At 41.8% G+C, this 14,732-nt stretch overlaps 1 protein-coding gene across 1 annotated transcript in view; it reads left to right on the top strand.

Annotated features, from left to right (window-relative positions):
• Positions 1-12,120, top strand: part of DNTT (DNA nucleotidylexotransferase) — a 777,494-nt gene extending 765,374 nt beyond the window's left edge. The window contains exon 11 of the mRNA XM_073546529.1: positions 10,185-12,120. Coding sequence (XP_073402630.1) covers positions 10,185-10,271 — 87 coding nt within the window. The 3' untranslated portion in view covers positions 10,272-12,120. The remainder of the gene's footprint in view (positions 1-10,184) is intronic.
• Positions 12,121-14,732: the final 2,612 nt, after the last annotated feature.

The raw sequence follows: 14,732 nt of genomic DNA, 5'->3' as shown, positions 1-14,732 counted from the left end.
TCAAACCTCTGCGGAATCCGCAGAAAGAATTGACATGCTGCGGATTTAAAACCGCAGCAAATACGCACGGAAAAATCCGCAGCATGTGCACTTTTTAAAATCCATTGATTAGCATTGTACTGTACTTGGCTTGTGGATCTGCAGCGGATCCGCAGAGGCAAATCCGCACCGTGTGCACACACCCTAAGGGTAATAGTTATTGATAACACTGAGGGTTCTATCTTCTTCTATATCCGGACACCTTCACCCGAACTTCTTTACGGAGCCATTCACCCGGAGACCCTTTCCCGGATACCCTCATTGAAATGAATAACTATTACCCATAGGCCGGGGTCACACTGGCGAGGAATACGGCCGAGTGAGAGGCGCTAAAAGCACGCATTAGACACGGACCAATGATTCTCTATGGGGTCCCTCGCACCAGCCGTATATTTCTCATCCGTATTCTACGCTCCGTGCCAATCGCAGCATGCTGCAATTGTCAGCGTACTACGCCCGTAGTACGTCAATGCAAGTCTATGGGTGCGCAAAAAATACGGATTACACACGGACCACACATGTGACCTGCGAGAAATACGCACCCAGTGTCTTTTAGAAAAGCCGGCAATTCAGTGCGCTATACAGTAAACTCACACTGACAGTTTTAATAAAGAAACAAAAGAATAGATATAGACACATAGAATACACATATATATATATATATATATATATATATATGTGCATTCTATGTGTCTATATCTATTCTTTGGTTTCTGTTATAAACCCTGTCATAGGGCTCCATTATATGTCCATTTTGCAAGGCGGCGAGAAAATCTCGCCATACGGATTACATACGGATGGTCACATGCGCAAAATACGCGACCGCACCTTGCTTACGGATGACCTACGGAGCACTATTTAGGGGTCATTCATCCGTATTTCGCCTGTAAACTACGGACCGTATTTTGCGCAGGTTAGTGTGACCCCGGCCTTAGGGTACGTCTCAACGCTGCGTACTGTCAGCGGAAACCTTCGCTTTGCTTAAAGTGCAGCCCCCTGTTGTACGCGTGGTGGTTCCGAATGTGTTCATTGGACACATGCGGAATCACCACATCGTATCCATAGACTGGGTTATTTATCTTGTAAGGGAATGGAAAATGTTATTACATTATTCTATCTTTTACCTCTTTCTCGTATTTTACTGGTACTGCTACACGTTCATGTGCATTACCATTAGACTGTGTTCCAAATTATTATGCAAAAAGAGTTTAGGAGTGATAAGGTTAGAATTTTTTTGTTTGTCATTTAAACTCATTGATGGTGATGTGTGTCAGGGCTCTTTATATCACTGAAAGCAATTGCAGATACCTGTGCAAATTAGTTTGGCAGGTATGTCCAAATAAAGGCAAGACTACTTAAGAAGGCTGTTCCAAATTATTAAGCAGCCTACATTTTTTGCCAAAATGGTAAAGAAAAAGGATGTGTCGGCTGCTGAGAAGCAACAAATTGTGGAGTATTTAGGTCAATTCATGACTACAATCAACATCGCCAAGACACTTCATCGTGATCATCGCACAATCAAGAAGTATGTATCTGATTCCCAGCACACACGTGTGCGTGCTGATAAGGAAAAATTGAGGACTCTTTCCAACAGGCAATTGCGTCAGGTTAAAAGGACAGCTGCAAAAATGCCTTGTCATAGCAGCAGACAAGTTTTTGAAGCTGCTGGTGCCTCCAACGTCCCCCGAACAACAAGATGGAGGGTCCTTCAGAGGTTTGCAGCTGTGCGTAAGCCATCCTGTCGATCACCTCTATCCACTGCACACAAGCAGAAACGGCTCCAGTGGGCCAAACGATACATGAAGACTGACTTCCAAACTGATGAGTGCCGTGCAACGCTCGATGGTCCAGATGGATGGAGTGGAGTATGGCTGGTTGATGGACACCCCATGAAAACACGGCTAAGGCGCCAACAAGGAGGAGGTGGAGTAATGTTTTGGCCTGGAATCATGGGGAGAGAGATTGTCGGCCCCTTTAGGATCCCTGAAGGGGTAAAGATGAACTCCATAATCTATGTGGAGTTTCTAAAACAGCACTTCCTGTCATGGTTCAAGAGGAAGAACCGTGCTTTCCGCAGCAAGATCATTTTCATGCATGATAATGCACCATCTCATGCTGCAAATAACACATCTGCATCTCTGGCTGCTATGGGCATAAAAGAGGACAAACTTATGGTGTGGCCACCATCTTCCCCTGACCTCAACCCCATTGGGAACCTCTGGAGCATCATCAAAAGGAGTGTCTATGATGGCGGGAGGCAGTTCACATCTAAGCAACAGCTCTGGGAGGGTATTCTGTCCACATGCAGAACAATTGAAGCACAAACCATCCAAAAACTGACAAATTCAATGAGCGAGAGAGTTCAGAAGCTTCTTTCCAACAAGGGGTCCTATGTGCAAATGTAACCTCACCTAGAATAAAGTTTTGACTTGAAAACTGTTTGATTTCATTTTGTAATAAGCTAATAATGCTTATAATTTCACAATTGACCATTTTTTTGTTCAAAATAAAAAGGTTGAAAACTCTGCTGTGCATAATAATTTGGAACATGCATTTTTTGAGTGTTTCTTATTTTTAAAAATATACTGTTTTCATAGGCAGTTTGTTCAAAAACATTGCAATTATACTAGAATATTAGATGACTGGAAAATAACAATGACTGCAATTCATATAGGTAATTTAGAGAAAATGAGGAAATATTTTTTGCATAATAATTTGGAACACAGTGCATGAATGTGTCACACAGGTACTGCTGCACTATTCTGTGTATTACCTTAAGGCTATGTGCACATGTAGTTTGGAGAGCTGCGGATTTTTCCCCGCGGATTTGTAAAAATCCACAGGTCAAAAGTCCTGCGGTTTACCTGCGGATTAGCCTGAAGTTTAGCCCTGCGGTTTCACACCTCACAATGGATAAGGTGTGAAACCACAGAGGATTCCGCACAAAGAATTGACATGCTGCGGATTGTAACCCGCAGAAAATCTGCAGCATGTGCACAGAGTTTTTGGTTTTACCATTGGAAACAATGGTACTGTACAACGCAGCAGAAACTTCTGCGGACCTGCAGGGCCAGAAACGCTGCGGATTCACAGCAGAATCCGCAACGTATGCACATAGCCTAAAGGATAAAAGTGTAATGTATATTTATGTAAATGCTATGTGTAACTACTGTTATGGTTGTATGGAAAGCGTAGTACTCTAGCTAGGCCACTAGACAGGGGGTGGAGTGCATACTCAGCCTGTAAATAGTTAAGGTAGGAGGAGCTAACAGCATTAAGCTGGGGAACAGCTGAGATTTGAATCAGTTGGGCAGGAGTGCTCTGACAGGGCAGTCAGCTCCGTAACATTAAAGACACAGGCCCAGCCGTTCAGGGCCTGAGAGCCACAGATGACAACACTGCAGAACACAGCAGCGCAGATCACAGCTGCACAGTTCACAGCAGAGCATAGCGGTGCAGATGACAGTTGGCAGCGGTATGGCAACACAGTTCGCTCATTATGAGGCAGCTTGCTACATAGGCAGATGCCCTTTTTTCTCAGGCGAAACAGACAGGGGAACTGCCAAAAATGGTGAAGCTGGACAGAGAGTATGCTGTGTTGCTGAACGGGGCGGTACGTCCTGGAGATATGCTGAAGGAAGACAATGAGAGCATAGGGAAAGTGACAGAATTGTGCACTGTGGAATTTGAGGTAACCACTGTAAAGAAAATGGATGTGCTGCATACAAAAATGAGTAAAGCTGTTATTGATAAAGTTGAATGGGACTGTGACTCTGTTTGTTCCACATTGTCTGAGGAGAACGTGCAGCGCATTACAGAAAACCCTGAGAAGAATGGAGCTGCAGGTATGCTGACAGGAAGCTGTCATGTCTATGTGAGGGGTGGCCAGGACACCGTTTCCCCGGAGTCCTCGGCCACGACTATGGTCCTGGCCGACCCTTACAATCTTGCGAAGAAAGAGTGTCTCCGCAAGATACATAAACATTCTGCGGTCTATAAAGACACGCCACATGACCCTGTTACGCAGGGCCACCAGATGCGGCTCTGCACTCTTAGTGGAGACGGGATTTCATAAAATCCCCTCCACTATGCTGTAACATCTGGACGCTGCAGATTGGACACTGGGGGTGTAGACAGCGTCCAATCCGCAGCAAATACTGAAGTATAACGCCACGTGGAAACATACCCTTAAGAAGACTCATCACATAAAAAGGCTTGGTTGCCGAAACGTTGAATTATACGTGTCTGCATTTTCATTTTTTCCTTTTGAGTCTGCTATGTAAATCAATTTAATTGTAATAAAAATGTATTCTTAGAGTGACGGAGTTCATCTTTTTATTGACTTTTCTTTCTCCTGAACACCTACCTTTTGGCAGTGAGCACCCCTTATTCTAACTACAAGGTCATTTTTACCAGTCATGGATGGTTTTAAAAACGAATCTCAATAAAAAACAATGTCAACATTTTTCATCATTTTTCCCGACTGGGGATTTCTTTTTTCCAGTTCACTATATTGGGAAGGTGTATGGTGTCATTCAAAAGTATAATTGTCCAGAAAAGAAAAAAACGCAAATTCCACATCCAGCTACGTTAATGGAAAAATTAAAAAAAAAAAGTTTTGGCTCTTGGAAGAAATGGTGGAAAAACCAAAAGTAGAAAAAAAAAGAATGAATGAGTTAATAAACAGGTAACAAATGCTGCTAATATGAGATGAAGCATGAATGAAGAGAACAGCGCTCATGTATCTAGCTCTCATTAAATGCACTGATTAGCCATGATTGGAAAATATCCCTCAATTAATGATAGCCTAAACGTCCTTGGTTCGGCTGCCGCTGGTTTTAGTGCTATTGATTATCAATGTCAACATATAAATATAGGAAGCTGCAAATCAGAGCACATTGCTTTCCATGGGCATTTGTTCTGCACTAAGTGTAGTTAATGGTCATGTTTACAGCCACAAAAGCATTATTTGCAAGCATTAAAATAACGGAATTGATGGCTACAGAGAACACAAGGGAGTGCCAGCTGCTCTTTAGCATTTCATATAAGCTTGATTGATGCTGATTAGAGATTAGCTATAAGCTATGCTCCGAAATGGCAAAAATGTAGATGAAGACACACAATCATTATTTTCTTCCTCCGCTAGGAAAGTGTAAAGAATAGCACTGATTGTAATCATCAAATAAACACCTTCACTACGTGGAATAAGACTGTAGTAAAATAATAATGCAAAAAAAAGTAAAGTGAACAATATAACAGTATAGCATCTACTTTGTGCAAGTTCTTGGTTTCATGCCAAGGTCTTCAATGGGCATGTAGACAGATGCCAACGATAATACCACACCTGTGCCAGAGTATTGACTCCAAACATGAAACTGTACTAGAAATAAAAAAGAATAAAGTTAATCATGTTAGTGTCTGAAAGAAAACCATTCCTCCATGTTCCGGGATTTCTGTACAAGTACAAATATCCTCATAAATGTACAAAATATATATGGTACATATTTTCTTTTGCATACAGTTACATTTCCAAGTACAGGTGCTCCTCAAAAATTAGGATATTATCAAAAAGTTAATTTATTTCAGTTCTTCGATACAAAAAGTGAAACTCATATATTACCGTATTTTTTGGACTATAAAGATGCACCGGACCATAAGACGCACCTAGGTTTTAGAGGAGGAAATTAGGAAAAAAAAAGCTGAAACAAAAAATGTGGTCAATTCTGTACTTAATATCCCCTATCCTGGTAAATATGGTCCCCTCATCTCCATCCTGATACAAATGGCCCTCATCCTTATCCTGGTATGCATGGCCCCCTTATCCCTATCCTGATATGCATGGCCCTCATCCCCATCCTGGTATGTGTGCCCCCTCATCCCTATCCTGGCAGGAGAGGTCCCCCTAATCCTCATCCTGGCAGGAATTATCACTCTCATCCCTATACTGGTATGCAGGGTCCCCATCATGTCCAAGTATGCATGGCCCCATCCCTAACCTGGTATGCAGAGCCCCATCCTTAAGACTGGGTTCATATTGCATTAAAGGGGTGCATTTAACGCATCCGTTACCTAGAGGCATTAACGCTATGCAACGGATGTGTTAACGCACCCATAGACTACTATAGACGAGCGCATCGCTGATGCATATCATAATCGGCATGCGTTAGCGATGTGCCATCATTCTGCTATGGACCCTCGGGTGCGGTCTGCAGCGTTCGAAGGTCCATCACTGCTAGCGTAGATGAAGCATCTGTGCTAGTGGGATTGCATAGCGCGATCGCAGCAGGGAGTAGCGTTAATGCAGTCCGCCAACGCTATGCATTGAACGGACTGCATTAACGCAATCTGAACCTAGCCTAACCTGGTATGATTGGCCCCCATCCCAGTTCTGGTATGCATGTCCCCATCCTTATCCTGGTATGATTGGCCCATCCCAGTCCTAGTATGCATGGTCCCATACTTATCCTGGTATGTTTGGCCCCATCCCAGTCCAGGTATGCATGGCCCCATCCTTATCCTGGTATGATTGGCCCCATCCTGGAGAATATTCATTTCTCTTAAGTATCGGCACAAGTGACCGCCGGGAGCAGCAGGGAGGTTCCGGCCGACACTGTGCGCTAGTCCTAGTATGCATGGTCCCATCCTTATCGTGGTATGTTTGGCCCCATCCCAGTCCAGGTATGCATGGCCCCATCCCAGTCCAGGTATGTATGGCCCCATCTTATCATGGTATGATTGGCCCCATCCCAGTCCTGGTATGCATGGCCTAATCCTTATCCTGGTATGATTGGCCCCATCCCAGTCCTGGTGTGCATGGTCCCATCCTTATCCTGGTATGATTGGCCCCATCCTGGAGAATATTAATTTCTCTTAAGTATGGGCACAAGTGACCGCCGGGAGCAGCAGAGAGGTTCCTGCTGACACTGTGCGCTAGTCCTAGTATGCATGGTCCCATCCTTATCCTGGTATGTTTGGCCCCATCCCAGTCCAGGTATGCATGGCCCCATCCTTATCATGGTATGATTGGCCCCATCCCTGTCATGGTATGCATGGCCTCATCCTTATCCTGGTATGATTGGCCCCATCCCAGTCCTAGTATACATGGTCCCATACTTATCCTGGTATGTTTGGCCCCATCCCAGTCCAGGTATGCATGGCCCCATCCTTATCCTGGTATGATTGGCCCCATCCTTATCCTGGTATGATTGGCCCCATCCTGGAGAATATTCATTTCTCTTAAGTATCGGCACAAGTGACCGCCGGGAGCAGCAGGGTGGTTCCGGTCGACACTGTGCGCTAGTCCTAGTATGCATGGTCCCATCCTTATCCTGGTATGTTTGGCCCCATCCCAGTCCAGGTATGCATGGCCCCATCCTTATCATGGTATGATTGGCCCCATCCTAGTCCTGGTATGCATGGCCTAATCCTTAACCTGGTATGATTGGCCCCATCCCAGTCCAGGTATGCATGGCCCCATCCTTATCATGGTATGATTGGCCCCATCCTAGTCCTGGTATGCATGGCCTAATCCTTATCCTGGTATGATTGGCCCCATCCTGGAGAATATTCATTTCTCTTAAGTATCAGCACAAGTGACGGCCGGGAGCAGCAGGGAGGTTCCGGCTGACACTGTGCGCTACTGAAGAGCAATAAATACTCACTGCTCTCTGTGATTAACAGTGCCGGTGAGTATTCCGGCAGCTGTGCTCTGCTTGCGAGCAGATTATGACATCCCTGCCATGCGCTGCTTACAAGCATCAAGCAGCTGCTGGCAATGAAGGAAGGTAAGTGTAATGCTTTGTTATTTTTTATCTTTTTTGATGGGGCCATGCATACCAGGACCAGGATGTGGCCAATCATACCAGGATAAGGATGGGACCAATCATACCAGGAACGGGATAGGGCCAATCATACCAGGATGCCAAAAAGAAATGAATTTTCATTGCCCTCCACACCCATGGGTATGGAATGAAATGAATATTCATTTCTCTTTAGCAGCTGGCACAGGAGTTAACCGCAGCCGCCGGTCCCGCTCCCCCACCTCCCCACCACAGCCAGAGCCGGTACATCCAGACTATAAGACACGACCCCCATTTTCCTCCACATTTTAGGAGGAAAAAAGTGGGTCTTATAGTCTGAAAAGTACTGTATATAGAGTCATTGCACACTGCTTGAGGTCTAGTGTGAAATTCCACAATCAGTGATGGTTTCGGGAGCCATGTCATCTGCTGGTGTAGGTCCACTGTGTTTTATCAAGACCAAAGTCAGTGCAGCCGTCTACCATGAAATTTTGGAGCACTTCATGCTTCCCTCTGCTGACAAGCTTTTTGGAGATGAAAATTTCATTCTCCAGCAGGACTTGGCACCTGTCCACACTGCCAAAAGTATCAATACCTGGTTTACAAACAACAGCATCACTGTGCTTGATTGGCAGCAAACTCGCCTTACCTTAACCCCATAGAGAATCTAAACCCCAAAGAGAATCTATGGGGTATTATCAAGAGGAAGATGAGAGACACCAGACCCAACAATGCAGATGAGCTGAAGGCTGCTATCAAAGCAACCTGGGCTTCCATAACACCTCAGCAGTGCCACAGGCTGATCGCCTCCATGCCACGCTGCATTGATGCAGTAATTGATGCAGTACCAAAGGAGCCCCGACAAAGTATTGAGTGCATTTATTGAACATACATTTCAGTAGGCCTATATTTTAGATTTTAAAATCATTTTTCAAGCTGAAGTTATAAAGTATTCTAATTTACTGAGATAATGACATTTGGGTTTTCATTGGCTGTAAGCTATAATCATCAACAATAACAGAAATAAACACGTGAAATAGATCACTCTATATGTAATGACTCTACATAATATATGAGTTTCACTGTTTGTATTGAAGAACTGAAATAAATGAACTTTTTGATGATATTCTAATTTTGTGAGAAGCACCTGTATAGTTGACTAAAAGCTTTTCAATAGGCAAAAAATAAATATATACACTTGTCAAGTGAATAGTCAAGAAACTTTTGTGAAATACAGTTGGTTATTGATGGGTTGGAAGAATATTCTAGTATATGTGCAAAGGTAGTGCCTAAATGTGGTGTGGACCTGCCATTACAGATCTTAAAATACAGCTAAGGTACTGCTTGCTTCCCAGAGGTTCCCAATCCCATAAATGCATTTAGGACTCAGTACATGTGTTGTCCCTCCGAGAGATAAAAAAATATGTCTCTGAGGGGATCTCAATTATATGTATAAATACCTGTGTGGTCAGTGCAAAGAACTGGGGCATGACTTATTCCTTCCAAAAACTTTACAAAGGACCAGGAGGCACTCACTGTGAGTAGAGGAAAGGTGATTCCGACAGCTAAATAGGAAAGGGTTCTTTACAGTTAGAGCAGTCAGACTGTCGAAGAGTTAGTAATGGGAGACAAAATGACAACTTTTAAAAAAGGGCTGGATGATTTTCTCATTACACATAGCATAGTGGGTTATAGATAATTTAGTGACAAAAAAATGTGTAATTGATGGAGGAACCTATGTAATTATGTAACTATTCTATGAATTTCACAGAGCTAAGATTGGCGAAAGATCCCATGCAGCTGGGCTCCATTGATAAAGCAATATGTTGGTTCATAGCTTTTTTTTTTTTTTTAAAGGGACTATATAATCAAAATCCTGTTGACATCTAATTTTTAGATCTTATATAATTGCTATTATGTGACAATGTATACAGTAGTTAAAGTGAACCTGGTAGATAGCTGATGCAACTAATTTGTTTCAGCCTAGTAGTAGGGGGTGAGCAACATGTAGTTGCCCCAGTTGTGTAGGTATTGTGGTGCAGGGGTGAAAGTCACATCCAAGTCCTGATAGATTTTAAGCCCACGGTAAAAAAAAAAAATGTGGGTAAGTCATTAGGTTGATGAATTGAATAGGATTGTGGACACAAAAGTGCCTCGCAGGAATCCACTGAGTTTTCATGGGTCATGTTGGAATTCACTTTGCATAAATTGTGTAGCCCCATCCTTCATTAGTTCAGTTATTCAACCTTAATACATAAAACATGGCTTATAAACCATATAACACATTTACAAACTGTATATTTGCTACATGATAATGATTACTTTAATTTTTTTATTATTTTGTAGAAAGTTTTCTTGAAAGCCAGGACTGAAGAAGACATCTTTGCCCACCTTGGCCTGGATTACGTAGACCCGGAGGACAGGAATGCATAGCTACCATTAGTTTTTGTTACAAAATATATGTATTCTGCTTGAAGCTTAATGTAGGAATCTGTAACATGTAAGCCTACGCATTTCTTCTTGTGTAGAGCAAGACAGGGAGGGGGGGAGCAGGTGAATAAGCCCCGCCCAGCGGACCGGACAGCGGCAGTTTACATACATCTGAACCGATATAAAAACGGTATTTATGCATGAAAGGTGCGGGGTCAGGGGGAAGCAAAAGTACTAAGAGAATCCTTATGTGACACACAATTGAATGATATCATTATGTGATATCTCAAAAAAGGGGTGACAGATTCCCATTAAAGAAGCACTCCTCCTTCCATCAGTTTCATCCTCTTATTATATTGTAGCACTGTGTACTTACAATTGCTTACTTTGCCTTTCTATCCAGTTAATTATTTTCTTCTCTCTGCTCCATGTAGAAACAGGAAGTCTTTTGTCCCTGCATTTATCATTTCCCTCTTCAACTCCTGACCCAGCTGCTCCTTCTCCCCCAGCTAGGGACCTTTGCAATGACTTATGACTCATACAGAAAAAAATGACCTCCTGTTTTTACATAGAAGCTTAGAAGGATTCAGCTAGTCCATTTTTAATGATGTGATGTCATAGCCCTAATGGAAAAGTGAAGAATTATGTGAGTAAAAAGGCAAAATGAGCAATTGTGAGTACACAGTGCTGTCTGTTACTCTATCTATTTATCTATCCACATTGTTCCTTCTTTCTTTATTTTTCTCACCTTCCCTCCTTCCTTCCTCAGTCTCCCGCTCCTCACATGCGGCCACACAGTATACTTTGCTGTGGTACAGGAAGAAGGGAATAGAAAAGGGGACAGGTGGCTGTAGCAGAGTGGGAGGTCGCAACCCTATGACTGAATTCTTCATTTCATGAAAGTGAAAACATTTGGCATCAATTGTGGAGGCCATGTTGACATAGGTGGTGGTGACCCGTAACCTTTTTAGCATTTCTGTCCGGGCATCGGATGGCAAAACCCCAAGTACTATACTGATGGCGGTCCTACCTGCACTACCAAAATAGTGCTGATTTGAGCCTGTGATCAATTGGCAGTTGTAAAAAGGCCAAGAAACATAATTAGTATGATTTATAGACTCAAAGGGAAAAAATATGATTACTTAGTGGAGAGGTTCTATAGAAGCTGCATTCACCCCACTCTATCACCCATATCCACATGGTGGAACGACCTCTGCCTTTCTGCTCTGACACTGCACTGTCACTTGCTTTTCTTCTCTTTTAACTTGCCATTTTTTTCTGGGTCCTTTTGAGCTTAACCCATCGGGTTTTAGTATTTTTATTTTTAGTATCTATTTTCCTTTATACTGGTTTTCTTTTAGAATAGAATACATTACTTAATTTTCTGCAGCCCAGAACTGCTGCTCTCCTGAAAGTTCAAAGTGTTTTTATTCCTGACAACTAATGGTACATAAATGCCACTATATTTATCAGCTGCAAATTCCAATCATTTCTGCCATTTTCTTTTTCATACTATTTTGAACACACAAGATAATCATACAGCAGGTTCACATTCTGAAATAAAAATATTTCCAGTATTTTATAACACTTTATTATTGTATTGATTGTTTTCTTTTTGTGCATCTTTGTATCATTGTATGAAGCAGATGGTAATAGATTAGATAGGCTTTTATCATCCACAATCAAACAATGAAGCATCTTGTCTTTGCTAAACTTCTCTGTTGTGTTGATGGTTAATCTTTTGTTGGTAACAAATAATAAAGGTAGAAATATATATATATATATATATATATATATATATACTGTATATATACATACACAACCCTTGAAAATGTGAGATTGCTCCAGAAAATGAAGTATATCTCCTAGAAATTATTATGCTATACTCATGTTTATATGTATTGTAACACAAAAAATTGGAGAAAAAAGGCAAATTGGACATAATTTCACACAAAACCCCAAAAAGGGACAGGTCAAAATTGTTGTCACTCTCAACTTAATATTTGGTTGCACACCCTTTCAAATAAATAACTGCAATCTGTCTCTTCCTATAAGATCTCTCATCTCATATATCTGGCCACTTCAGAACTTCCAGAGCTTTGTTTCCATCCATTTCTAGGTGCTTCTTGAAGTATGTTTGAAGTTATTGTTCTGCCGGAAGACACATGACCTAGGAAGCAAGCCCAGCTTTCTGACACTGGGCTCTACATTGCGACCCAAAATCCTTTGGTAATCTTCAGATTTCGTGATGCCTTGCACGCAGTCAAGGCACCCAGTGTCAGAGGCATCAAAATAATGCAAAAACATCTTTCAACCTCCACCATATCTGACTGTAGGTACTGTGTTCTTTTCTTTGTAGGCCTCATTCCATTTTCTGTAAACATTAGAATTATGTGCTTTACCAAACAGCTCTATCTTGATCTCATCTGTCCACAAGAATATTTCACAAAAGGATATTGGCTTACATACATTTTGTAAACTTCAGTCTAGCTTTTTTATGTCTCTGTGTCAGCAGTGGGATCCACCTGGGTCTCCTACCATAGCGTTTCATTTCATTCAAATGTCGACAGATAGTCCACAATGACATTGATGCACACTGAGCCTGCAGGATGGCTTCAATTTCTTTGGAACTTGATTGGGGCTGCTTATCCTCCATATGGACTATCCTGCGTCTCAACGTTTCATCAATTTTTCTCTGCGATACGTTGCTGGAATCAGGGTCTCTGCACCTACATGATGTTGCTGTCAGATTTCATGACAAAAATCTGCTGACAGATTCCCTTTAAATTTACCTTGGGCCCAATGAAAAATCTCTAACAAGGCCAAATAGTTGTCATATTCTATATACAATTCTGACATTGTATGGGGCATAGGGTCCTTTGAGCTGTCTTACACACCATGTCCTAGATGTACATGCTTACTCTGCACCCCTTACAGCCCATGTTCACCCACCACAGAACAAATCCACTGGTGCTGGTGGAGAAATATGTTTGCTGCCAGAGATTATCACAATTTGCTTTATTTCTATTGATTATATTATTGTTGTTCTATGATGTGACAATGGATATGTACTGATTTTTTTGTACCTGTAGCTTGTTTCTAGACCTCAATTAAAGGTGTTATCTGGGACTTTGCTTGTTTTTTTTTCTCAAAACTTACTAACTACCTACCTGTTCTGCCCAGCATTGATCATTGCTGGCTCAGAACAGTCACGGATCGCTTCCTACAGTGATTCCCCTGCTTCCAGAGAAGTCATGTTGACAGCATAACTTCATCTCTTCTGCTCTGCTTTGTAGATGGGGCATCACTGCCGTTATGCTGATTGACAGCTGGCTCCCCACTGCCTAACTGTAGAGAGTCAGCTGTCAATCAGCTTAACGGCAGTGATGCCCCATCAGCAGAACCGAGCAGAAGAGAAAGAGCTCCTCTGCTGACATGAGGTTAAAGGAATCAAGAGAGTCACCGACTGAGCCGGAAGAGCAAGCAAGTAGTTAATAACTACCTGCCGGTATGTTTTCAGCCCCACATGATAAATAAACAAAGCAACCCAACAATCTAAGAATGAGAATATTGAGAATTTTTTTGTAATTTTAATTAACATTTGGTTAGTACCCTAATGAGAAAACTTACAAAGTACCCACCAATCACTGGATTCTTAATACTGCCAAATACATCCACATATCTCTCTATATAATAAAAGTCAATGCCCCGAGGGTTTCCAATGTATAATAACCCAAACATCCCAATAATATTATCGGGAACTTTGTCCTTATATATAAATGTTTCAAAGTGTCATTTACTATCCAAATTGTACCATTAGTATTCTACAGAAGGTTAAGTAGTTTTAAGAAAGAGCCCTCCATAACTTCTCCTTAGTAGTAATTGATGATCGTGACATTGTAACCTAAAATACTTGAGCCATTTTTACCAATATAGAGCAAGATTTGTTACTTTTCTCCCGCTATTAAATTCTCACTGTCATCTGTCTTGATGCTGAAGTTTAATCACAGAGACAGCTCCTTGAGTTCTCTATGGAAGTCTTGTTTTACATGTAATGTATTAATCCTCTAATGAGCCTCCATTCACCAAGGACATCTATCTGTATAAAGAGTAAGGTCATTTAGTAAGTATTAATTTGTCACTTTTAGATTAAAGGTGATTGAGAGCGCCCAGCTCTTACAAACTCATTTTCTTTAACAATGGAGCTTCTGAAACCATTCAAATGATTATAACACTTTGTACATTGGGAATAAGTGGAACATGTACGACAATTATCCTCAGAAACAATAGACTTCTCTTTAAGCTACAGTGAAGGTGCTATTATGAGAAGGGATGTGGTGGCTTCAATTGCTTCTATCGTATAGTGCAAAAACAAGTTGATTAATCTATGGATTTTAAGTATCATGCAATGCCGTTTTAGACAAAAAGTTGCATGACATGCTCTTCGAAAGGAAATGACTTGAT

Source organism: Dendrobates tinctorius, unplaced genomic scaffold (assembly GCF_039654945.1).
Source record: "Dendrobates tinctorius isolate UK_male_01 unplaced genomic scaffold, ASM3965494v1 ptg000147l, whole genome shotgun sequence".
In the NCBI taxonomy this organism is placed as follows: domain Eukaryota; kingdom Metazoa; phylum Chordata; class Amphibia; order Anura; family Dendrobatidae; genus Dendrobates; species Dendrobates tinctorius.
Note: the sequence above shows the minus strand (reverse complement) of the source record. Positions and strands in the feature narration are given on the sequence as shown.